The sequence below is a fragment of the Pholis gunnellus genome (assembly GCF_910591455.1).
Source record: "Pholis gunnellus genome assembly, chromosome: 20".
NCBI lineage: Eukaryota > Metazoa > Chordata > Actinopteri > Perciformes > Pholidae > Pholis > Pholis gunnellus.
The window spans coordinates 14802522-14828568 of NC_136547.1; the positions used below are offsets into that span (position 1 = coordinate 14802522).

Consider the following 26047-nt stretch of genomic DNA (forward strand, 5'->3'; position numbering starts at 1 on the left):
CAACTGGAAAATTAAGGACTTGTGGGGGCGAAAAGGTTCAGCGTGTCTGTGCGTGTGTGTGTGCATGTTTGTGTGTGTGTGATAGAGACTGAGAAAGGTGCTCAGAGATTGGTCTGTGGGTGGAAAGCAATAGGAGCAAACACATTGGTGTGTGTGTGTGTGTGTGTGTGTGTTTGGGTTTTAAGAGTTTGTGCAGTTTTTGTTCATGTGCTGATATGTGTGTGTGCGTGTGAGAGAGATCAGGTTAAACAGTCTTGTTTAGACAGGAAACATGCTGCAGATGGTTGGGTGTCCAGCTGTTACTCCTTCTAATGGCTTAATGAGTAGCACAGCATTCATCTAACTCACCATCTCCTCCTCTCTTTGTAACTCTCTCTCCCACATTAGCCTGTTGGCACATGACCACACGACTATTTAGCGAAAACAAGAGTAATCAGCACAAAAAAACACCCTGTTAAAACTCCTGCTCCATTTTTATTCCCATCCTTACATTTACAGTTGATGCCAAATATCAACTGCTGTTTGTATTCTATGAAGGTATTAACTAAAAAACTAATGCCCAGGTTCTGTTATTGTTGCATAACATTACTGCTTTTCTTTGATCGTAATCCAAATCAATTGCCCTTTGGGACTGTTGCAAACACTAAAGTGAGTCGAGACACTTTGTATGCTGGATTATTTTCTCAGGGGGCTTTCACAAAATGCCTTTCTAAGTGTGGCTGATTTAAATTATAGTATAAATACACAAAACTATAAGACAAAATGCTGACATCCTTCAATGCACAGTTTTTATAAGGTATGCCTTTATCATTAGTTTGTTTTGTTTTTTCACCCTGAAATTATTGATATGACATACATTGCACTCCTTTGTGTTGAAGCGAAAGAACAAAAAAGAACATCAACAATTGCAAATTGACAGAGGACAGGATCACAGATTTTTGACTAGACTGCTTTCGCAAAGTTCAAATGTGCAAGCAAATGCAATCTTCATCCATCTGTTTTTCAAGCCTACGTACTTTGAAGCTAAAGCCAACAGGTCACAGTGTAAAAGTGAACAAAAAGGCAAAAGACAGTGAACATAAGGAACAACAGTGTCCCTGGACTTATATTAGACAGGTTCCAAACCAACAGATGTCAGTAATACATTAGATTTAAAGCAAAAATAAAAGTATGTTGGCTTGTTTTCAATTACCCATACACAGCTACAGTTTTAAAACAAACATATATCAGAAAGTAAGTGTCAATTGGCTTCTTAGATTTAAAAAACTAAATGTTACACATGGCAGTATAATAAATATATAACTCCACAGCCACCTACATATTTAAAAAATGACACCTATAGCTCATGAACCGTACACTCGAGTCTGTTGTCAAAGTTCATGAACTTGTAACTGTGGGGTTTTGGTATTTCCTATTCAGGTCATCCTATCCAAAATGATCATGGTTAAGTTACATTTTATTGTCTGTAATGACAAGGTGCACCATTTCCCTTTGCAAAACATAACTACATGGTTGTTACCTAAAAGGGTATCTGTGCAGTTCCTGCTCAGCTTTTTCATTCAGTCCAAGACCTCCATGTCTGTCCATAAGGGTGCTGAGTACTGTACCTTGTCTGGCCTTCTACCTAAATGACTGAGTTATTGCTTTTTCTTGATCCAAATCCAATCCTTTTTCTATCATCTTCAGCCTGGAACTCCACTGCGTTTGTAACTCTGTGATGAACATGTGTTGAGGAAGCTCTCGGTCTGCCGTAGCCAAATTCCTAAATCTATTCCAACTGAGGGAAAATGCATCAGCTACTTTCTTCCAGCCAGAGATGACACAACAAAAATGAGGTCCTAAACAACTAAAGAACTAAAACAAACCCCCCACCCCCATTATTATATATCAGTGAAATGTCACAAATAATAATAATCATAAACCCGAATTATGTCAATACTATATTAGTAACTGTATCCATGCAATTTAGATTATTTTCTGTAAAGGGACAAGAAGACTCTGCTAGAAACAATTTTACAACAGATCAGCACTGAGCATCTACACAAACTACGTATCATAGAGGATTTAATCAAGTTAACAGTTTAATCATATTTTTGAAAAAAAACGTTACTTTTACCAACACTATTGATGGTCAACACGGAATCAATGTGTGAGTCCCTATCAGCACATTCCTCAGCACCGAGCCCAGTCATTCCTACTGAAAACATAGAGGTCACGAGTATAAACTATGACATTTGTAGCTGAGGACTATTTTCTGTCGCGGATTTGGTGCGCTAGGGTATTCACTACATCAGATCAAGTTAAAATAAACTTCAGTGCCCTGATTCATCATAATGAAGGAACAAGTCAGCCAGTGCAACTGTGTGGCTTGTTGATCGGTTTTTGGTTTTGGATCACAATGGAGCGCTACGAACCAGAGGAATGAGATATATCAGGCTTTGGCTACATAGGCGATACTTGTTAGAAGGATCTATCTGTCTTTGGTTAAAGTCTTTGTTGATTTGTCCTTTTATTACAATCCATTGTAAATATCAATATCATCTTGCAGATGTAGACGCAGCTTTAAATTGCACCAGTGTGCACCTGCGTCGCACAAGCAGTTTCAGTATACTTAAGAGATATTGATTGAATTTTAAATCTGATGTTTGTTTTTGTTGTGCTTGCCAACATTTTAGTTCTTTATTTAGCTTGTAATGGATTATTTTGCACAAGTATTGGTTTTGTCAAATGAGCATAATTGCTCCAATTATAACCAAGGTCATGGACTGTAAAAACAAAACATTTCCGGCTCACTTTCTCAAAGTACGAGACTAATTAAAAGGCCAACATCTATGTCAAGTTGATGACAAAGCTGTCATCTGTCGACACCCAAGGGGAGGACGTCATATGCACGAGCACACTGTGTGTACAAACACGCAGTATGACACATGAGCAATGTGTACACAAAAACACACACAGACAATTGGAGCTAAGTAATTACAAGAGAATGTCGCATGGTACGCCAACATTTGATAAGACAAACATCATGAATATTCATTAGTTTGTTTATGCTCTCTGTGTGAGAAACAAGACAAAAGTTGCTCCACAGAGATGTGTCATTGGCACAAAAGGACACATTTACACAGGAATGAGCAGACACACACTGACACACGGATATGAACACACTGATAACACAGTCAGAAGCAGCCACAGTCCACACAGAAAAGCTATCAAAATGTGGCACAAGACTCACATAATAGCGGATAGGTACACACTGATGGACACAGTCGGCTAATTTCATACGCACACAGACACACGCATCCTCCCACTTTGTAAAACTCTGCATCTTCTCCAACTTTGTCTGTCTAACTTTCCCTGGGTTAGTTTTAAAACCCCTCAAGGTCAAGTCGGATAATCGACTTCCCGCCCCGTGTTGCTTCATTAGCACCACTGAGTGATATTTCCTCTGTTCTGTTCCCGTTGTTTTTCCAATTGGCCTAATCTTTCTCTGCCCCAATATCCCGCTGTAATCCGAGAGCTGTGTTAAAACTGCCTCCAGTGATCGCCACATACACATCCACAGACGCCAATAAACCATGCACTTGCTGATGCAGACAGACTCTGCTGCATACATAAACACTACTGACACTGGACATATTTCATGGTTCATAATATATGTGAGGGTGTCTGTGTGTGTGTGTGTGTGTGTGTGTGTGTTTGTGTAAGGGAGACGCAGGTAAAAAAAAAAAAAAGCCCATTCGTATGCATATGCATAAGCATGTCTTCATAATGGAGCGGGATCCTCCTGCAGTGTGATCCATCACTGAAACCACGATGTTTGATGATCAGTTTGTGGTCATACGCCACAGCTCGTCATGCTTCTCTTGTCCCGGGCAACCTTGGGGAGGACGAATGGAGAGCTGAGGATTGCCTGAGAAAGCCCCAAAATGGAGATCAACCCCTCAGCTCGTCACAAATGAGAAGACAATATTATAATTACTCCTCAAGCGCGCAGTTTCTATTTTTCCATTTGCCTTTTATCTTTCCGCCAGGCGGTGGCCATATGGTGCATTGTTCATGTGTATGTGCTTTTCTTGGGTGTGCTGGTGTGTGTGTGTGTGTGTGTGCACGTGAGAGGGAGCAAGTACAGCTCAGAAAATCCCATTAAGGAGGATATGTATCGGTTTGCTGTGTTATTCAAGGCTTTCTGGGACATTAGTACTGACATATCTTTCAATGTCAGAGCAAGCGGCAGGAAACAAACTAATCTGCTTCTCCTTCTACCCTTCTGCCTCCTTCTCTTCTCACTCTTTTACTTGTTTTCTTCCCTCTCTGTCACTCCACATCAATTTCTGTGTTACGCGCCCACTTCCCTATTTCTTCCCTCTTCTCGTCACTGTGCCACTGTAAGATGCAGCGTTTTCCTTCGTCCTTCTTTCTGTCCTTCTCTTCACACCGCAGAAGTCTGAATTGATAAGCTATCTGTGTATTTGGAGAGTTGGACTAAAGTTTCAGTTGTGCTCAGTGTGACTGTGACGCTGTCTGACAACTGAAAGACGTCTCTGGATTAGCTTTCCTCCACTATCTTATGTACACAACAGCAGCAACAACAAATCAAACCCCGAGCAACACAGACAACTACACAATATACAGGTGCTTGCTTTGTTGTATGTAAATGTAAACATGAAAACACCTGCAACAGCTGTAAGACAATATCTCTTAGGAGCACTGTGCTGTTCTTTATCGAAGCTGCAGTATCCCGAGTACGACGGATTGCAGTAAATGTAAAAAAAAAAAAAAGTCTTGATTCTACCACGATATAAGTAGCAAAATATAATTCGGTTTCTGTGACGAAACATTATGAGGTGAAATGCAGTAACTCCTGTATTATTAACACTGCAACAGTAGTAAATCAGAAAAAGAGTTGAAAGACACTTTCGGAGCATTGGTAATGATGAAAGAGTTGTTGATGGTTCTAAAGTGCATGATTATAATACATTTTATAAAGATTTTTCACTGATTCAAAACACTGACTTTACATGGGTAACAAACACTTTAAAAGGATACATCCTAAAAATATCTTGTGAACAATGTCCGAAAAAGTATTGCTTATTTTCAAAGTAAAGGCAGTGGGTGATGGGGAATTTCATTTCACCACAAAGCACATGGATAATTAACTACTCACCTAAAACAAAGACAAACCTGTCTATATCATTATCACATCAAGTTAATTAGTTTTCATCTCTACCAACTTTGTCTCATCTTAAAAGATCAGATCTGTGGGTGTAGTAACTCAAAGTGTGATTTGAAAAATATGAATAAAAGAAAGATCCAGGGAGACACATGACATAACTGCACCAACAAAATTATTATTAAAAAATCTCCTTTGAGCAACACACTGAATTCCCTAGAGCCATGAAAATGAGAACTTCCCAAAGGAGATCAATAAGCTATCAGGTTCATTTTACCATCGCTCAGTATGCTCACATCAACAATCTCTCCCACTTGAATGCTAACCATGCAGGGCTTTATCTCTCTGAGGGGCATTCAGCTTAATGTTGCTGTCTGACAACAATCTCCACCTAGTAATATCAGAAGCATGAACATCCACTGGGGACAACATCTCACTGATAATAACCAATACACACACACACACACACACATTCCCACCTAGATGTTGTAGGCATTGAATTGAATGAATACATTAAAATGCTCAATTTATTTGGTCCATCAGCCAGAGTGTCACACACACGCATACACAGCCTCTTACATACACCATCAACACGCACACCAGTTTAGTTTATGCTTGATTGGCAACTCGTCTTTACAGACATGAAGCCAGAGCAATAATACATGCTGTTAGTTCGATTTGCTGGGAAGCTCTCCTGCATTACCGTGTATATGTTGTATTTGTGTGTGTGTGTGTGTGTGTGTGTGTGTGTGTGTGTGGTGCCTTTGTGTGTGTGGTGCCTGGAGCCCACCCAGCAGTACTGAGCATTTCAGAGAGTAGATGACATAAAGAAGAAGTATATGGAAGATGAAGAAGAAAAAAAGATAGAGGGAGAAAAGAGAAGCTGCAGAATGAAAACAGAAAAAAGTAATATAAAAATAAGAGTAAGGCATACTTTGTGTGGACTTTTGTGTCACTGCACTGATGGGATGTTGCTTTGTGTGATCATACTTATTCACACTTTTTGTGATTGTATTGCTCAACCTGTCTTTTAAGAACATGCTTTTCAATGACAGGTCTATATTATTGGCGGGTGCTTTAGAATAATATGTGTTTTTCTGTGAGTTGAGAGACGTAATGGGCACGAGTGCACAGCATCTCTGTTGCTCTTTCTGGAAATATCCTTATTTTCTGGGAATGCCGGCTCTTTTTATAGCTGCAGCTTTGTGCAGCTTATATTTTCTCGACTAAAATATGAAGTGAACATCACTCTCATCACTCCTGTAACTCACGTGCCCTGTCTTTACTTCAGTCCCAGAAGATCATTACCAAGTTTAATGTCTTATGTTGAACTGTAATGCACCCACTGGCAGTAACAAAAAACATTAGCAAATTGTTGACGATGCCATGTGCTGCATTTTGTGTGTGGATAATGGACTCCCTTGTAGGCTCTTTATATTGACTGATGTCTAATTTTGGCTGAAAAGAGCAAAGGCAGGAAAAAATGAGCAGTTTGAAGCTGCTCTGATACAAAAGCTTGTAATCAGAGGTGTGATGTGCAGCATATTGATACATCGATACATTTCTACTACGATGGGAAAACAATTCCGATACACAAATTCTATACGTCCAACATTAAGGATACGTCAAGGAATTTATGAATAATCCTAATGTCAATCACTCCTGTCATTGAGAGCAGCTGTTATGGAAACACTAGAAGGAGAAACCTTGATACTACTACAGCACCAAAGACACAAAAAACTAAAATATAAGTTGAAACTTAGTCTCTGAAGGGTAAGATGGCATTAAATTGAATTTGGATACAATATTAATTATGTCCCTGGCCTTTTCATGTGTTATGGATTTAAGTAAATTAGGGATTTAGTGGAGTAGCATTCACTAAACCAATGAAGTTGTTTCAAAGTAAATAAATTCTAAGCTCTGCATTGTTCGAATGTTTTTAATAACCTGCTATGTCAATGAAGAGAATCAGGGTGCAAAATTGCTTTAATTATCTGCAAAAAATAACCAAGTTATTATTCATTTAAAATGTGATTTTCTGCATCCGAAAATCCGTAAACTGCCAATCTCTTCCTTAAAAGAGCTCAATTTTCATTGACAATGCTTGATTGGTAGCTTAATTATGTGCACCTGACACTTACTTACCTAAACGATGTTGGCGTGTGACAATCATTTAGTCTACACAGGATTTTGCCTAAACATATGAATCTTGTTATTATTCTGCATTACATTCAAATGCATTTACAGCGAACGCAAACTTCAAAAGACTGCTTTTACTTTCGAGTGTGAACGAGTTTACCTCGAGCACAACATGACCGAGAGCAGCCCATGCCATTTGATCTTTGGCTGTGCCTTGAAACGGAGAAGTAATTTGAGCTTCCAGCAGGTGCTGGTACATCAGACTCAGATTTCTCTTGTGTGATAAACAAAACAAATATGTAAGCGCCTTTGGAAGGCACAGCACCTTTCTTAGAATACTTGATTGAAAGGATTTCTGTAAGGTTCTTGTATTACTGGAAAACTAATCAATTCAGATTAGTTAAAAAAACTACATTTTATTCAATTGTGCACAAGAGGGAATAGGATCGATCCATTTCGTCAAGTATAGGTTTGTCTACCCTGCTTGCACTTAAATATGGGGTTTTGTTGATAAAGTTGGGCGTTTTTTAAACCAATTTCTCTACTGCTTAACAATTCAACTTTGTTCTTATGCTCAGGTAAATTCAAGGATGGCTACTTCTTGTCTCTGCTCGTGTTAAAACAGAATTTGTGCACCCTGCCCAACACTGGGCAGACTGGGTGACCGCTCACTCTATGGCAATGCTAATAAGCACACACACATGCATGGACACACACACACACACACACTGAAGTACACAAACACATACTGAGTAAGAGAGAGAGAGACAGAGGCTTTGAAAACAACACAGATACACACACACACACCAAAAGCCTCACTAGCAGCTGATGTTGTCTTTACAAAAGTTAAACCACATACCATCCATCCACACAGACATCAGACAGATGCACAGTTACACCAGGGCCGTAACTTTATCACCCGTGAGACTCTCATGAGTCTGTGTGATTAAGAGACTGCGGTAGAGAAAACGACAAGCACAATAAGAAAGGGAGCGAAAGAAATACAAAAAGGAAGAAAAAGCAAAAATGAGGAAATGAAAGAGAGAAAAAGAGAGCGATGCTGCCCTCACAAACAAACACCTTATTACTCCAACTTAATGTACTGTAAAATGTGATATTGTTTTTCCCTCGACACTGGCACCTGTGTGGCTATGAGCTGTAAGTGTTGCACTCAGGTAGACAGACATGGTGTGGGAAAAGACACATGACTCTGTCAACACAACATATGACAGCATTATCCCGGGCAATGACGCATTACCGAGTCAACAGCGAACAGAGAGCACATATTTTGGATTGTAAAAGATATGGGCCTCTCTGTGACGGATCACACTTTGTTGCTCTGTGTCTTGTACAGGCTCTCTCACTAAACACCACTTTGTCACAAAAAAAAAAAGACACATACACCCACACACACTCCTGCTGTTTTCCATTAGCAATTAGAAAATCTTCAACCACCACCACCCCCGCAGATGTCTTCAAGTGTCTCCAGTTCAAACTTATCTGAAAGGCGGAAGAAAGGTTTCAGGCTAATTCCATCTATTAATTTGCTGTTCTATATAAAGCCTAACTTTACACGCCAGCCTCGAATGCCTCTTATCAACCGACTGAACACAGTGAGCACCCCTGCCCCCTGCCTGTAATGGGTGTGTGGGGGGGCGGGGCAAAAAAACCCGCCTGCAACCTTGAAGGGAGGCGGATTCTCATCAGTGCATTTAAAGCAGAGAAAGATAGAGAAGATAATTTAACGTTAATTAGCATCTTGACTACAGGGGCTAAGAAAAGGAAAGGGAAAGGATAGGCGGACACTAGGGTGATGGGGAGAGAGAGAGAGAGAGAGAAAGAGAGAGAGAGAGAGAGAGAGAGAGAGAGAGAGACGCCTGAGGACACTGGTGATAGTTCTCCTCTCTCTTGTGTTTCGATATATTAGCTCTTGTTCTCTCCCGGCCCCTGACTTGCTTCTTGCCTCGAGTGCCTTCACAAATTAATGACACTGTAGCCAGAACATTAGTCGTGTAATGAAAGACGTGGCACAATCGGGCAGTGTGTGGGCACAATAGGCTAACAAAAAGGGATAATATATATAATATAAAGGGATAATACAATTAATAATGACATAATCCCAAACAAGGTCCATCGTCAGATTATACATTTTTAAATCAGCAGGAAAACTACTAGTATAAATGACAAAATTAACAGGTGTGAGTTGACACAATAGTCACAGAGCAGAAGAGTGCAGCACTCATTGTCGATTAGTTAAGGATTTTCCGGTGAACTTTTGCAGTTCACTTGGATGTCAGCTCGCCTTGTTCACATTTCACAGCAGTGCATCATTATTGGTGTTATTTTTGCAGATAGGCCCAAGAGCTTAAGAGCAAAAGCGAGAGCGAAGAGAAAATTTGTAAAGGTTAATGATGAACATCAAAGAACAAACACAAAAGAAAAAAAATAAACAAGTGGTTAACCAGCGCTGAAGAATGAAGTCACTCTGGGTAAGACCTGTCTGTGTGTATGTGGAACATTACAGTGCTTCGCTTGCTGTGACTTGTGTGGCAATAATTGAGACCAGAAGTGCCTCAGGAATGGACTGTAACAGCGCCGTGCATACACACGGCCTCATTATCCCGAACCACACTCATCTCACATCTCCGGCTACCCCTGTTCCTCCCCTCTCCTCTTGTGTCCATCACTCTCTATGTTTCCTCCGTTGGCTTTTCTAATCAGTGTGTTTATGACAATAAAGAACTGGAACTTAAATATTCATTAGAAAAGAGAAATGTAATAAAAGCCGATAAATAAAGATTAGGAGTTGTTCTCACCTCTATGGTCAGCCAGTTAATCATTTGTCCCAAGTTCACTGTTTTTCCACTGAGTGCCCTACACTGCACCCTGGTATCAGTTCAGTAGTCTATTGTTGGCACAGTCCTTTTGCTCGACCTGTGACTGAAGTGTGTTGACAGCTTGGACGACAGGAGTTTCAGTTGCTCCCTCTGTTCCATTTTCTCTCTCACTTCAGCTTTCCCCATTTATTCTCCCCACACTAAACCTTTTCATTCTATCTATTTCCTGTATATAGTTGCCTTTTCACTTACTTGTCCCTACCTTTTAGTGACCCGTTGCATTTTAACAGCCAATAAACATGCTAACAGAACAAAAGTTTCATAATTTGATGAAATCCTGAAATAATAGCACTTTATAATGAGAGCATTTACCAGTAAAATAATAATTTTTGACATGACTGGACACAAAAAAAATTACATTGACAATCATAACTGTGTCATCCCCCACATATTAACTGGATGTTGCTGACAGAAAGCTTTCCTGAGCAGAGAGAAAAAGGCTGGCTATTCAGCACGATCAGCAATCTCATTTCAGAGGGGGCAGGTTATTATCACAAAACATTACATTTGCTGTAACTGAATTTTGCTGCTTGCTTACTTTGCACTTGAGAACAACATGTGTTTGATTACATGATTGGATGACGATTATATTGGACAAAAGTAGTTTGAGTCAGTAATGCTACACCCAGTCAATAAGTTCAACTTTTATGTGTAACTAAATTATTGTAAAAGGCACTAATAGCATTCCTTGAGTATGTTATTGGAGACTTAATTACACTTTTTTGTTACATTACTGCAACACATTTGGGAAACCAGATTTAAGGTACAAGCCCCTGTCCACCAACTGCGAAATTTAGAATCAGAGTAACTTTGTAAGTCCTGTAGACATGTTTGCATGACGAGCATCTCAAGTCAAAGCTTCTTCATATAAGCAGAGAATGTGTGAATCAGTGTTGCCTCTAAACTGTGCCCATATTAGACACCCAACAATTGACGGGATTAATGAGCTCATTTGTTTGACAGAGATATTTCTCCCTTCATTAGCCTGGATTCTAAAAATGATTCTATCAATCGCTTCAGGCAATAGAGAGAGACACAGCATGTGTTTTCACAAGCTCACAAAAGCTCTGAGTCAAAGTGAGTGTGTGCACATATGTGAATACATTTGAAGTGGATCTGATACTCGATGCCTTTGTCGTGATTGAAAGGAGTATTACAGTTTGCCGTCTTGGTGCGGATTGCACACAGGAGAAGTGTTTATTTCAACACGATCTTTAATTAAACCTAATCAAGTAGGTATTGTCCCTAAACCTAATATGATTCCTGGCAGAAAGCCTGAAAGCAAACTTCTCCCACACGTGTTAACTAAAAATAGCGCCCCCCTTTTTCGCTGCGCAATATTCACGTTCCGTGTGAAAGTATTCATGAAAAAAACAACAGTTTGAAGAAATATTATATAAGAAATATTTGCAGATATTACATAACGCAAGAAAGTTGAAAATGTTGGAAGAATTGTTGAGAGTTGTTGGATAATTTAAAACGGTAATTTTCAAATGGATACCACCAACTACAACACATGTAGGTAAAGGCAAGTGTAGAACACTGATTGACTGACGGGACCAGGACTTCTGGTACATAAACATAATGTGACAAAGGTACTGTACCTGGCTTATTACATTGGACATTCATGACCCGTCAAGGCAACTGATGTACAGCACTCACCAGCTTCAGCATATGCTTCATCCAAAATCCACTGTGGCTGCGAGTATGTGTGTCAGAGAGTGATTAGCTGAGTCTTTTTATCTGCACAAAGGCTTTTTTTTGTGCAAGTCTTGTGCCATTGGTTGTTTACAGGATGTTTACACTGAAAGGAACGATTGTAAATCATTAGTGAAGGGAGCTAATTCTCCTTTTAAAAGCCGTTATTCCAACACTAATGGAAATAATGTTCAAAGCGAGTTAGAAGACAGGGACAAAGAGATGGGCTGGGAAAAAAAGGAGATTTTAAAAAAAGGAAGGAAGAAAATAAGGCGAGGTGAAGAATGGGTTAAAGGTAAAAATGGAGACTTTAAATGGGATGAAGGAAAACAAAGGGGGGGAGTAGAGGAAGCAAGTGTGGAATGAGAAAAAGACAATAAATGGATATGAATTGATAAATGTGGAAGCAGAAGATGATGAGGAGCAGTGGAGAGAGGAAGAGATTAGATAAAAAAGAGGAAATAGGTGAGGAAGGAGACAAGAGGGAAATATTGCCCGAGTTTGTCCGTGCCTTTGATTTGTCTCTTTGTGTGTGTTGTTGCATGCATCAGCATCACACTCTCCCATTATTTTACCCACCCATCTGGCAAATGAGCCAATGTTGGACAGAGACAAACTGTGTGTGCGCAGGTGCAGGATGTGTTTGAGTGAAAGACGGTAGATAAAAAACGGTGAAGGGACAGAATACGGGAACGAGGTGAGGAAGGGGGTCACACAATTAGGACAATTACTGCCCAAGTTCCAAATTAGGGATGTCACTGGTGGCAGAATATAATTCCCATTTAACGGTTCGTTTAGCTCTTAAATGCCAGCCCTAGTGTAATAGATGAGATCCGGATGAGAAAAAGAGGAAGTGGAAGTGTAGTGTGTGTGTGTGTGTGTGTGTGTGTGTGTGTGTGTGTGTATAGCCATGCGCTTGTGCCTGTGATTCACAGAGAAAATACTGTTGACAGTGTAATTTGATGAAAGCTGACAGCTAATTTATGAAACATATTTTTGGGTAAATGATTTTTGCCGGTCCTACTACTTCAGTCATTCTAAACTGGTAATTGGATTTCCCTAACTCGCAAGGCAGTGAATTAGGAGTAAACTAGTTAATGAAGGACTGACTGTGTGTGTGGTTGTGGGAGGGATGTTTGGATGTTTGTGTGTGTGTGTTCACACAAAAGCATTTAAGCATGACTATAAAAAGAGAGCGTATTAATAAGGTGTGTGTATTTCTGTGCACACATGGTACACTGCAGGTCTAGTTGTCATCTCTCAGTGTAGTGGAAGTTAATGGCAAAGTTTTGGTCTGCCGCACTAATACCCAGCTATTACTAACCACCTGTCGCTTTACTCAGTCAATCAAGGACCATGGACACACACACACACACACACACACACACACACACACACACACACACACACACACACACACACACACACACACACACACACACACACACACACACACACACACGGATATTAGACTTAATACCAAGCTTTGAGCTAAACAAGAGAAAAACACAGCTGCAAGCCCTGCTCTCTATTTTCTCTAAAAACTATTCAAAACTTCATTGAAAGTCCACTAAACCCAGCCATAGCACAAATCAAACGTATCTAATCCAGGGCAAATCTTACACAACTCAGCCATTTCACTAGCCAGCCTAACTAATCCAAACCAAACAAGGACGACCATGCCAGGCCTTGCTGAAGCACATTAAAACCAAACTGACTGAGTCCAAACAAATCCAATTTAAATGAATGTTATCCATGTTAATCTATTCAGAATGATCCCAGCCAGGCCACAACTCATTTCCATTGCTCTGTTTCAGTACTTTGATCTGTAGTGCTAGGTAAAGACACAATGAAAGCAACAATCAAACATACAGATAGACAAAAACCCAACCAAGGCCGGGACCCTAGAACTCTATTGTGAAGCCTTAAATAACAAATGAGAGGGAGGCAATAATATTTGTAAAATACAACACATTCTCACTCCAACTCGTCACTTGGCATCCCTTTCATATGCACTGGGTCGCCCAGTGAACGGCGCAACAAACACAGAGTTACCACAGAGTTAATGAAAGTCCTGTGTTTGAAAGGCTGGCTTATTTCTTCACACAACTTTATAGGAATAGTGCAAGTTAGTGCTCTGCAGTTAAGGCCTTGTGTTTGGATACAGCATCCAAAATTGAAGCTTGTTTGGTGACAGGGGTGCAGCAGCAGCAGCCTGGTGCTCCGATACTTGTATCGCTACTTTATGCTCCGTGTTGCCATGTTTGAAATGTCAAATGTTTTTCTACACAGTCCAGATTTTGAACATCCCCGTTCAAGCGATGCCATACACTTACCCATGTGAAGCCAAACATTACATTTGCACTTCAGATCTACAATTTGTCACGCAGAGAACATGTGTAACCGAACGTTACATGAGTGACACTGTTCAAACTATACAGGTATTAGCTCAACCAATCTTAATTTAATCACATATACGTCTATATTTATGTAAATTGTTTCCATGACTTTTCCGTGTTTTTCATGACTGTATGAAACCGGTTTAATTGTCTCCCGTCTTTCTTCCCCAGATAGAAGGAGATGGGGAGAGTGTGTTGTTAGAATGAACTATGACATAAAGAACATCCTGCCTTTCTCAGACCTGTGAACCTGTGCTCGAGTCAGTGGAGAATAAAAGTGCCATCCTCAGCCCTTACCTGGAGTGTTGAGCAGTCTGGACATGCGGCAGCTGTAGGCGATTTGCTGCTCACAGTATTCCGCACTGGTGGTGATGGCTGTCACCTGGAAACACAAGCACACATTATGAATTTTCATTTTTATCTTATTCAGCCAGACAGGACAATTTCACGTAAAAGCAAATTATTGAGCTGCATAATTAGTTAAAGTGCACTGTAATGTTTTAATTTAAGTTCCCCTGATTTAGAGAAGCTGAAAATGGAACAAGTGATCCATACAAATTAGGAACGAACAAAATGAAAGGAAGCATATGCTGCTCAAACACCGTCTCATGGAGAAACTGTGGTTTTATACACATTGCAGGACAAAACCACAGTCACTCCTCATTGGAACATTAAAACCTGTAAAGTTGACACACACTCTGCTTTTGACTGAGAGAGGCTGTCGGAGAACATGACTTGAAAAAGCTGACTTGTGTCTTCGTGCAACCTGTGCAACCAGCAAGACTAAGGTACTGACTCTTTAGTGTGAGAGAACATATTTGGGTTTTATGCAGCAACACCACAGGAGACAGGTGGTAGGGACATGAGGTGGAACAGTGATATTATCATTGTGCATTTAAAAGAATTAAGACTGCATCAGTGCTGATAATGTAGGTTAGTTAAAACAGGGACAGCGTTAACGTTACCATAGTTTAGAGCAGAAGAAGTTCTATTTCGACTATTCATATGATTTTGTCAACTAATCAATAAGTTTCTAGAAAGTGCAGACTGAGGTGTCAGTGTCTGGCTGACATGTAGGCATGATCCCAATCACCTGTGCTAATTTTGTTTAATTACCACTCATTTCACCAAAACAGTAAAGATACTATTTTAATGGAGCACAGACATGGTGAGATTTTAGTGGAAGGGATAGTTACAGAACCCAGAAATTAGGGGCTTTGAAAGAGAAAAAATAATCTCTTGGACGTGGAAAAAATTGCAATAAAATAAAAAATGAAGAGGCAACACATTAGGAGAACTTGTTTTTATATTCATTGAGGCGACAGATATTCACACATGAATGCTAGGACTTGTGGATCACTTTGAGTTACTTGTAGGAGTCTATGAAAGGGTGATTCTTTCCAGTGTGTTTTGAGTGAGAAAATCTACCTCATTCACAAGAGGATGTTGGTATGCAGTCTCTTGACATGAAACTCTGATGGCTACAATTTTAAATACATGAAAAGCTTTTTTTCCTCATTGTATTTTCACTGAAGAACAGCACAAGACTTATATTTTGTGGAAAAACAGTGTTTGATGGCAGGCATAAAAATCTGTGTTCTACCATTTTACCTATTTTTGTAGTTTAACATAGCAGAAAATCTAAAACTCTCACAAGACTTTCTATGAATAATTCATGCATGCGTGTGTGTGTGTGTGTTACCTGGTCCATAGAGGCACTGTAGTTAACCTGTAAGACGGTGCGTCTCTCTCTGCTGGAGCCAGTCACTGCAATTTTGGGTGGCAGGTTGTTCATAACTGTTGTCCACACTTTGTCCTCTACACACACAAACATGTGAGCATTTTAGGAATTATTCAACGAAAAGAATAAACCATTTATTTATATGCAGTAAATTATTTATTTAAGTATATCCAGATTACATACAAACTGTGGATACATCCCTCACACACACCCACACACACACACACGCACACCAGTTTGGCTGTTATGGCACCAAAGTTCTTTCTGTGTAATCTAAGCTACAGTTATGCGACGCAGGGTTTAATAGACACGTCTGTGCTGTTATAGCATGAGCCAGTCACTCAGACATCTCCCGGTCAGTTGGAGAATGTGTGTGTGTGTGTGTGCGTGTGTGTGCATTTCAACTCTCTCAGGTGTGTGAATGTGTAAACTCTTAACATTTCTGCGGTATGCGTGGGTGTGCTATTCGGCGTGACTAAGGGGCTAGCCAGCGGAGTGCAGTGACATTTCATTAAAAGTCTCGCCTTTTCTCTGCCTGCGTGCTCTGCTGTTCCAGACTACCTACTAATTCCACTCTGTGCGTGTGTGTGTGTGCTGAGTTGGGGTTGTGCATGTGTCGGTTTGGGTGTGTGTGTCTGTGAGTGACAGAAGTGTCACTCGGACCGTTGGAGCACACTTTGGTTTGCATAACAGGTCAGTTTCATATGTGGTTGTGCTGAGTGTGTGTGTGTGTGTGTTTGGTTTGGCAGTGCCTTCAGAGTTTGATGTCAGTGGTAGTGACCGTGTCGCCATGGAAACCCCTGGCAGAGCAGGTCAAGAGTGTTTCTGTCTGAGGTTAAGAATGAGGAGGGCAGGAGAGTTTTATTCCCTCACAGTTCACTGGGGCTGGAAAGAGTAGAGAGGTGCACACACACACACACACACGCACACACACACGCACACACACACACACACGCAGTAGATGCACCGTAGATGACAGCACACACACAGACTCTCCCACACATACCTGTCATGTTGCAATTGACTTTGAAGGGGCCAAGGGGTCCGCTGCCGTCGGGGTCGATCCAGTAGGTGTCAGAGGACCTGCCCAGATGCTTATAGGCCTCACATGATGGCTCATAGATGGCTAAAAGTGGGGCAGGCGCAAAAAGAAATAAGGAGACATATGAGCAGTAGGAAGAAGAAGAAACAAGATTCTCAGAGATTTGCATGGCAGTATTTTTCATTTCCTCTCCTGTGGTTGATGCTGGAGAAGAGGTCATTACAGTAAGCCACTCAAAGCTATTTTCTGATACCTTGAGTAGGGTTAGGAATCACTGTGTAAGATATGACATTATACTGCAAGTGTATGTTGCCCACAATAACAATACAAAAAGAGGCTACATATACTCCATATACACACTATAATATGTTTCTGCCATATTAATTGGATCAAATATTGATAAAACTGTAGAATTTTGGGATGGATCTAAAATAGCATATATTCAAATTAATTGTTGTCCCCTCCTTCCAGAAGACAATTTCATGTGGTTGCCAGTCTCTATTCAGTGCATGTCAAGATGTCGTGTCTTGTCTCCAGCAATCTATCTGACAACATATTGATGTTTGTGTTGATCTATACATACAGGGGGGGGGGCAAAGATTGCACTTTAAAGAGAAATGAGAGTGTGCGACTTGGAGTGAAACGTCCTTGATTGAGGAGACACCACTCACAGGTTTAATAATGACTTTAACAAAAATAACATCTCTGCCTTTTAGTCTAAGCTCCTTATAACGGTTTCTGTTTTTGCATGTCTCTTCTTTCTGTCCCCGCTGCCATCCTTTTCTCTTTCATTACGTCTTCTAACTACTTCATTATCGGTCTTTGTCTCATAGCTATCCCTCTGCTTAAGGAGTTTAGTGATGCTCTTGCTTGCAGAGTATATCCTCTTAAACAAAACCTTGTTGAACTATCGCACAAGGATCTGAACAGAATTTTGAGGCACTACTTATATTTCAAAGCTATTGGTCAGAGGCTGCAATGGAAGCTGAATTACCAGCACTTCGCCCAGGATTTCTTCACAGCAGTGTGAAACAATAACAAGATTCAAAGGCCAACAGAGAAAGTCACGATACATTGCTGTAGAGGGAATGTGATTATAATCATGTAACACCATATGCTTCACTTTAACCTTCACCAGAACTGAATTACAGTCATTAAAGAAATGGAAATAAACCCAAATTCAAATGTAGGTTCTAAAAGAGAAGATATCAGTGAACAACACTTACAATGATATAAAAGAGAAAAGCTTTACAATTCAGAATTTGGAATTGGCAAATGTTTGACACTTCTGTCAATCCACTTATTGATTAATAAAGTATTCTTTTATTATTAGCACTTAAAGTGTACTTTAAACAGAATGCATTATTCACCCTGTCTCCTAACTCATATTTTCCTGGATGGTCCCCCGATTCATCCCATCATCTCCATGTCACTAATGTGCCATCAGCTATCTCTTATTAGTGAATTAGTCCTTCATAGATATAGAAAAACACAGACGGATAAAATGTTGTCACACAAACACATCATAATATGTTGTGTGATTTTTTATTTATTTCATATTTCTGTTATTGGTGTCTGTTTTATTTCCATTCTGATGAATTCAAACTGTCCTTTTGCAATGCTATATTCTGAACAATGTCCTTTTCACTCACTCCACTCTTCACATTTTCTCACACTTCATGTATATTAAATCTGTTGTTTTATGTTGGACATACACAATATTGCCAAAATGTTCCATTCTCATCCTCTCTTAAAAGAGAACAATGTCTGTAGCACATGCGAGGAAGGATGGCATTCTCCAATTTATAAGCCTTTAAAAAAAGAACCGTCGGCTTTTTTAAAAAATCTTTTGAGACTGTTTTATTTGTGTGCTCGTGCTTTTGTTCGGGTCAGACCAGAACAAAAACGCACAAAGCAGTCAGAAAAGCTTGGCCCCTGAACACTTCAAAAGTTCATCTGTCCCACTGCTGAGGATTGTGGCTTTGGAAGAAGAAACAGCTTAAATCACTCAAAGGCGAACAGAGGGAGTCCAAATCAAACAAACACACAAGGAACACAGGGGGGGGCAGATAGCGTATAACACACAACTGCTCATACACACACACACATACACACTCACAAGTGTGGCAGGTGGCTCCAGCGTATCCTGTTCCATCACACGTACAGCTGAAACTCTCCCACGTCTGTTTGCACCGGCCACCGTGCTCACAGTGATTAGGCATACACCTGGAGAAAGAGTGAGGACTTTTAAACATTTGCAAGACATGCGATGCATTTTAAAGGAGAACAAATATACATGTTTGTAAAGGTTAGACGCAGCCCACTGTCACACGTCTATACTGCCAGCATGCAGCAGATTAATTTAGATTTATGACTGGTTGAGTTGATATGAATATACAGCATTAACATCTGACAAATGGCCTGCTTCCTTTCCTACCATCTGTCACGTGTGAGACATTTAGATTAGATTCTTACACAAGAACACCTTTGACTATCATTGTGTTTAATGACAATTGTATAGGGTGAAACCTACAGAAAATGTCTATACGGTTTTGTTGAATACCTTCCTCTACAGAACAGTAGTATACAGTATGGGTAGGGCAAAGGATTACGAGTGTCAACCATCTGCCTGCTGAGGTTGGCCAGGACAGACTCCAGGACAGTGAGAGGGCTGCCACGTCAGACGCACAAAACTGTCAATGAGAACAACTTAAGTGCATGTCTGCCTACACTGAAAGGAATTCTTAGTGATCATGGAAAGCAGGAGGTGACAGAATTAGGGTTTATTGTGCTGACTCTCCATGTATATGACTGTTGTACATGTGTGTTTCTTTTACAGTCATAATCTACATTTCAAAAAGGACCTGGAATAAGGAGCGTAGTGTATGTAAACAGCGTTATCCTTCGCCGTGTGAATACAGCTTTGAGCACATAGCAGCTCAGACGCCACTGTTTTTCTTTCTGAAATTTCAATACCAACTCAGATCTTGAATACATCAAAGTTCTGCGGTTTGATCTGCCTTCAGGCCTGGTGGGGATGGATCCTGAGGCACTGTAGTCTCAGAGCTGGGTTTTCCCACACACAAACTCGCACACATGTACTTTTTTGTCATTAAAGTACAAGCTTCAGTGATAACTAATATGATGAGGAAAGCCAGCTGAAAAAAAACAAAACATTGACTCATGAGAGCTGCGGGGGTCCTTTAACATGCTGAGTTCTTCCTTCTGTAGGGAGTCGGGCAGCTAAGCAGCACAGAGACGGAGACAAGACGATCGCTGTATTACTCTTGTGCACTTACACTTATTTTTCATATGTGGATGAGCTCTCTTTTGTAAGCTGTCAACCCTGAAGTAAAAATAAACTACATATGTACATTCTTACTTTCTGAAAACATGAATGCTGGTGTGTTATTTTGAATGGACTGTATTGTCAGTATTGTAACTATGTGTAGAATGAGAGACATAGCTGCTGCAGAAAAATCACATAATAATCACATAATAAACAAATAATCATCGACCTCTAGCTCCGACTGTGTTGACTGGTGCAGAAAAAGACACTTTAGGTAACACGACTACACATGTACCTGCCTGCCATCTTTCAACAGTGACGCTGTTTTTCCATGAACAAAAGAAAAAGTTCTGATGACAAAAAGTACAGTTTATATACACCCCTGGGTATTCAAATCCTATTAAACCATGACTTTATCAACATGCTAACGCATGCACTGTAAATGAAATAGAAAATTATAATATACCGTTATATACTGATCAACTTGATGATTTGAGGTGATTTGTAGCTTCAGCAGGCTACTAAGTGCAGGTGAAACGGCATTGTGCTTTCACAATGGGCTGCGATTGACAAGCACCGACAGTCACAAAAGACATTATGCTCCGCAAGCTGTGAGCACTGGAGTACACTGACTACATATGCGGCGGGCTTTGTATGAGAATTTAAGATCTTTGAAGAGAATGGAGCGCCTCAGTATGATTATGCTTTCATGTGTGTGTTGCAGTACCCTTACAGAGTGACAGGGACATTGTGAAATATGGGAATTTGCATGCCTTGCCCCTGCGTGTGTCAGCATGACTGTGTGTCTGTGGAGATATTTGTGTTTTCTTCCACCGTCTCAGCCTAAACAGAATCCCACAGTGGAACGGCATTGATCAAAAGGAGGTCAGACAGGGCCATTGAACTGCCTTCAAAGACATTCTGATTAGTTAGATGGAAACACTGGACCCATTCATCTTCCGCGGCAGGACAGGGCCCGCCTCAAATAATGCAGGGCTGATACACAACATTTGAAGTAATTGAGATGGGGAAAGACAAGGGTAGGAAACTGTTGTGGACATCTTAGGACTTTCAAAAGAGTTAGTCAGAAAAGTCTGAGCCAGCCTGCTGCTGGTAGCTATCAGCAGCGCTAATGCACCACAATCTGGTATAATACTATTTTCCTTCTACTTCACATTGCAAGGCAAAACAAATGGCATAGGCATGAAAACGTATCCAGAAAAGAGGGCGTCGTCAAAATGTAAGCGTGCCCAAAATATTACTAGATCTTTACTAAAGACCCACTATATGCTACCAGGCAGGCAAAGCAGGTGACTAGTTGGTGAACATTGTGGGGAATTTTTGCAGGCAAAGAGCCACATATGTCTCTTTGTGAATACAGATTTCATACAGAGTGAATATATGGACATACAGTTGTCAGTTGGCCATAAACACAACTCTAAATAAATGCTAATGGCTGTTGGATGTATAAAGTAGGCAACTGTACTCAAACAAGTCCGGCATATCTTTAAAATGTCATAATTTGTCAGCTGTTCACAACTTGTTTATGCTGCCCCTAAATGGCCAAAAGATCAGTTATTGCAGGATTATTTGATCAAATCACTTTTTTATGATGACAAAGTCACCTGACAACCAAAGCAGTCAATGTAAACATTTATATTGTGAATTCAACCACACAAAAAATAATAATAAGGTATCAAACTTTTAATTGTTCTGCCATTTCGGTATGGACTGAGAACTTTGAGAAAATGATCTGGCCCAAGCTTTGGTCCAAATTGAAGTATCTCAGCGACAAAATGGATCTAAATCAAGCAGTGGTGGTTGGTGTCTACTTCTCTGGCTGAGGATATTGTTGAGGGTAAGTGTTATTGACAAACCTAACCTGGAAACAAATCACTCGGGATAGAGGATATGCTGTTCCAATCAGCGCAAGGTCAACTAGTTATTGCAGTTTCCTACTCACGTCTACCTTGCAATCCATGCTCCATGTGTCTAGTATGCACTGGAATCTTTTTGGCCATTGCATGACTGAAAACCACTGAACTTTTACTGGACAAGGCATAATCCCTGAAGATTAAACCAGTCCACAAAGTTTGAATGTTTTGCACACTGGCATCAGATTCAGTGGAAAGAAGCACTCCAAGGCATGGACGATTCCTTATGAAAAATGCTTCTCAGTGTGTTTGTCTTGTCTATGACAAGGAAACAAATTGGAATGTCAACAAGTTGTAATGAATGCTTCCAGTGAGCCAACATTGGGACGTGCTGTGCAGAATATCCAGCTCTGTTATACTTGAGAAATGAGTGGCTCATGTTTGATGTTTGATTAAGATCATACAGTGTTTTCCAAGGATGAAACCTACTCTTTTTTTTTTTTTTTTTTTTACTGTTTACACACATCCCCTTACCCTGGGAATCCACGGCATCAATTCTATCCATTTATCAGTATGACAAGCACACAAAACACAGCCACAAAAACACTGTACAGTCTTGTACAGCACTCACAACAACACCCAGATATCTGAGTCATACATCTCTAGATAATAATTCAGAGACTGTTTTTATGACTCTCCCAATTCAAAACCATTTGATTTATGACACGTATTAGTGCCTTGCATTTGGCTGAACATTTCATTCATGAATGATTGTATGGATGTGTGTGCATGCAGGAATTATCCTTCTTACCTGTCTATGATTGCACACATGTCTAGGCTGACATTCTCAAAAGCTCCCATAGTGCCTTTTTCCACCGCATGCAAATCAGCTGGTTGGTCGTCCACCAAGATTGCTTGCATGCAGCCCTGGAAGGTACGCTGGGAAGGTGGGAACAGCGTCTGGAGAAAATACCCTAAAACCAGCAAAAACAAACAAAAGCACAAAAAATGTTATCATGAATTTTTTACTATTACAAATTCCAGAGAGTTGGAGATTAATAAACTGACTACACAACAGAATTTGAGAGGGAACAGAAACAAAGGGATACACAGCAGCTTGCATTGGAAGACCGGAGTGAAAGAGTGTGGTAGAACGACAATAAACAACACAAAATTGAATATTTTGATCCACGATTTAAAACGCATCATGAAAAGACGACCTTCTGTAGAAGTAGACATCAGACTGAACGATGATATCATCCTTGACGAGGAACAACAGACCTGGTCAGTGTCCTGTTATTGTCATTTTTAAAGTGTCAAACCTCCATCAGTCCTCAGGTTTTAGAGCTCATCCACAAAGCCCATTAGCCTTAATGCCGGCGCTAAGGCCGCCATAGACTACAGGACATATAGGTTTTACTATATACAGCACCTTTATGAGATACAAGAGTCATTGGCCCGTCCAGAGGTAGCACTGGGCCTTGACTGAAACAAGGACAAGGCTAGGACAGAAATGTGTGTGTGTGTGAGGGTGTGCTTCCTAAATCATTGAATCAAAATGAAAAAATGAAAGTCCATGAATATATGGTAGGCGTGTGAGTATTCTATATGTACCAATCTGTTTTTAGTGTGCACATTTACAGGCGCTATGACAGTGTACATGCCCTGTCATATATAGGAGATGAGAGCCTGGAATTCAATCTTTGTCACAAGCACACAGGTCACACATAAAACTCTGCGGCTCAATGACATCTCCATCATCGTGATGTTATAAGCTGTCACACCCTCCAGCATGCCTATTAGCCTCAAGGCCAAAGCATCAAAAAGGCTTATTATAGAGGGCATATGCACTGTGTGCGTTTGTGTGCACCAAAACTAATTTTTGTTTATGCGGCTGGCTGTTATGCCGTCAAACAAAGCAGCAGAAAAAGTAAAATCTGTGTCCCCGCGTGTGTGTTTGTGCTGGATTCATCCTTTTCTTCACATTTTCTGATTTTCATTTCCTTGCCCAAAAGTGTGTCCCGTCATCCTTGCCATCTGTCTCTTCTCCTGCCACACCTGCCTGCTGTCTTTCCAGGGGAGTGGGAGAGAGACAGACAGGCAGCGAAAGGAGAGAGAAGATGGAAGAGAGAAGATGGGAAACAGAGCAGACTGCAGCTGGCTGGCTGGCAGCACTTTGTGTGCTCTGGATAGCATATGAATGCAAAGGAAATGCAGCCTTCTGACAGTTTGGCAGAACAAACGGAGCAATGCATGGAACGACGGATGGGTGAATGGATGTATGTTGTACGGGCGTGACAGCCAACATGTAGGGCGTGAAAGCTATAGGAGGTGGTTTCTCTTTTATTCTATCTAAACCACTGATGGGTAATTTAACCCATAAGATAAGAAAACGTCCTACTTGTTTGTTGGGTGTCACCTGATTAAGCCCACCTACTGCCCATTTAAACAGAGAACTTCAAATATATTACAACTGAATATTACTAGGAGAGAGAGAGCTTTTGTGTCACTTTGATCAACACTGTAAATGTTCATCTGGCCATTGCACTAAACTAATTTGCATATTAGTTGGCTAAATAAGACTAAGAGGATATTTATCCTGACAGCAGTCATGCTTTAACTTTGGTCAAAGTTCCCCTTTGTTGTCGCTCTAAAGCCACGACCAGCAATGTATCATTGTATCATTCAAAATCCTACATCGCAGCTGCATTAACAAACAAAGAGGAAGAAACAGACCAAGATTAATGATGTGGAGACAAACGGAGACAAACACTTGGCAAACAAAGCGTAGATGTGGCCATACATCTGTACATGCCCCAACAATTCACACACACCCATAGCTCAAATCCAAGCTAAGCATGTCTGACCACATTTGATTTCCTGAAAGCAACGATGCTGTGTGACTTTAATTTGTTGCATAAACAAAAGCTCTATTTCTCATAACCCCTCTGGATCTGGAACAGCAGCAATAATCCCCCGCATTGTTGCTGGCATTACCACAGCCCCTCTGCTGCGCCCAAAGAGCTTCCCTTACAATACACACTAGGAGACCAGCCCCAGCTCCCTACTACCTGATCACCACCTGACTGGCACAGCTGGCTCTCAGGCTACAGAACAGGCTCTCAGGCTACAGACCACATCCAAACACATTTCGGGGACATATCTGCTTTCAGAAGAGGTAGGCTGGAAATCGGCCAAAATGCTTACATGAAAAAATTGAACAAATATTTTGAGGCTGCAATTCCACAACATATTCAGGGGGGACAAAATGTGTTGCCAAACACAATATGTAGAGTTCCCAAATTCACACCAGGAAAAACTGTGTTTATCTATTAACCACCTGCTGCTATTTCTCCCTGAGCTATATCCTCGGCCTGTAAAAAAGAAAGAAAAAAAAGCACAACCTTGGAGCACACCTTCAAACGAACTGTAGCCTACCTGATATGGTTGATGTGCTCAAGACTATGCATATTCACAAACGTGAACGATGAACACATACCAACACATTCTCACACCAATGCGTCACATACAAGCGCTTGGCCAGTGGTAGAAGGCTTTTATGATTTTTTACGTGTCCCTCACGTCTTAGTTTTGGACATGATGTCAGTGATATTGTGTCAATATATGCCCGTCACAAGCGTAATCTTTTCAAAATAGACTTCTGTCTTTACAAGGAGGTTTAGGCTTAGGGAACAAAACCAACTATAAACTAAGTCTCATGATTAGTATTCACTCTCAAGGTCAATAGTCAAAGTACTATTACACATTCAGAGTGAACAGTGAAGGTTTGAGTACGAG

At 40.5% G+C, this 26047-nt stretch overlaps 1 protein-coding gene across 1 annotated transcript in view; it reads right to left on the reverse strand.

Moving 5' to 3' along the window:
* The window catches only part of cntnap2a (contactin associated protein 2a), a gene marked incomplete at its 5' end in the record, with an annotated part of 287105 nt that overhangs the window by 78553 nt on the left and 182505 nt on the right, over nucleotides 1-26047 (reverse strand). The window contains 5 exons of the mRNA XM_079181068.1: nucleotides 14601-14685; nucleotides 16006-16121; nucleotides 17051-17170; nucleotides 19206-19312; nucleotides 23061-23223. Coding sequence (XP_079037194.1) covers nucleotides 14601-14685; nucleotides 16006-16121; nucleotides 17051-17170; nucleotides 19206-19312; nucleotides 23061-23223 — 591 coding nt within the window. The remainder of the gene's footprint in view (nucleotides 1-14600; nucleotides 14686-16005; nucleotides 16122-17050; nucleotides 17171-19205; nucleotides 19313-23060; nucleotides 23224-26047) is intronic.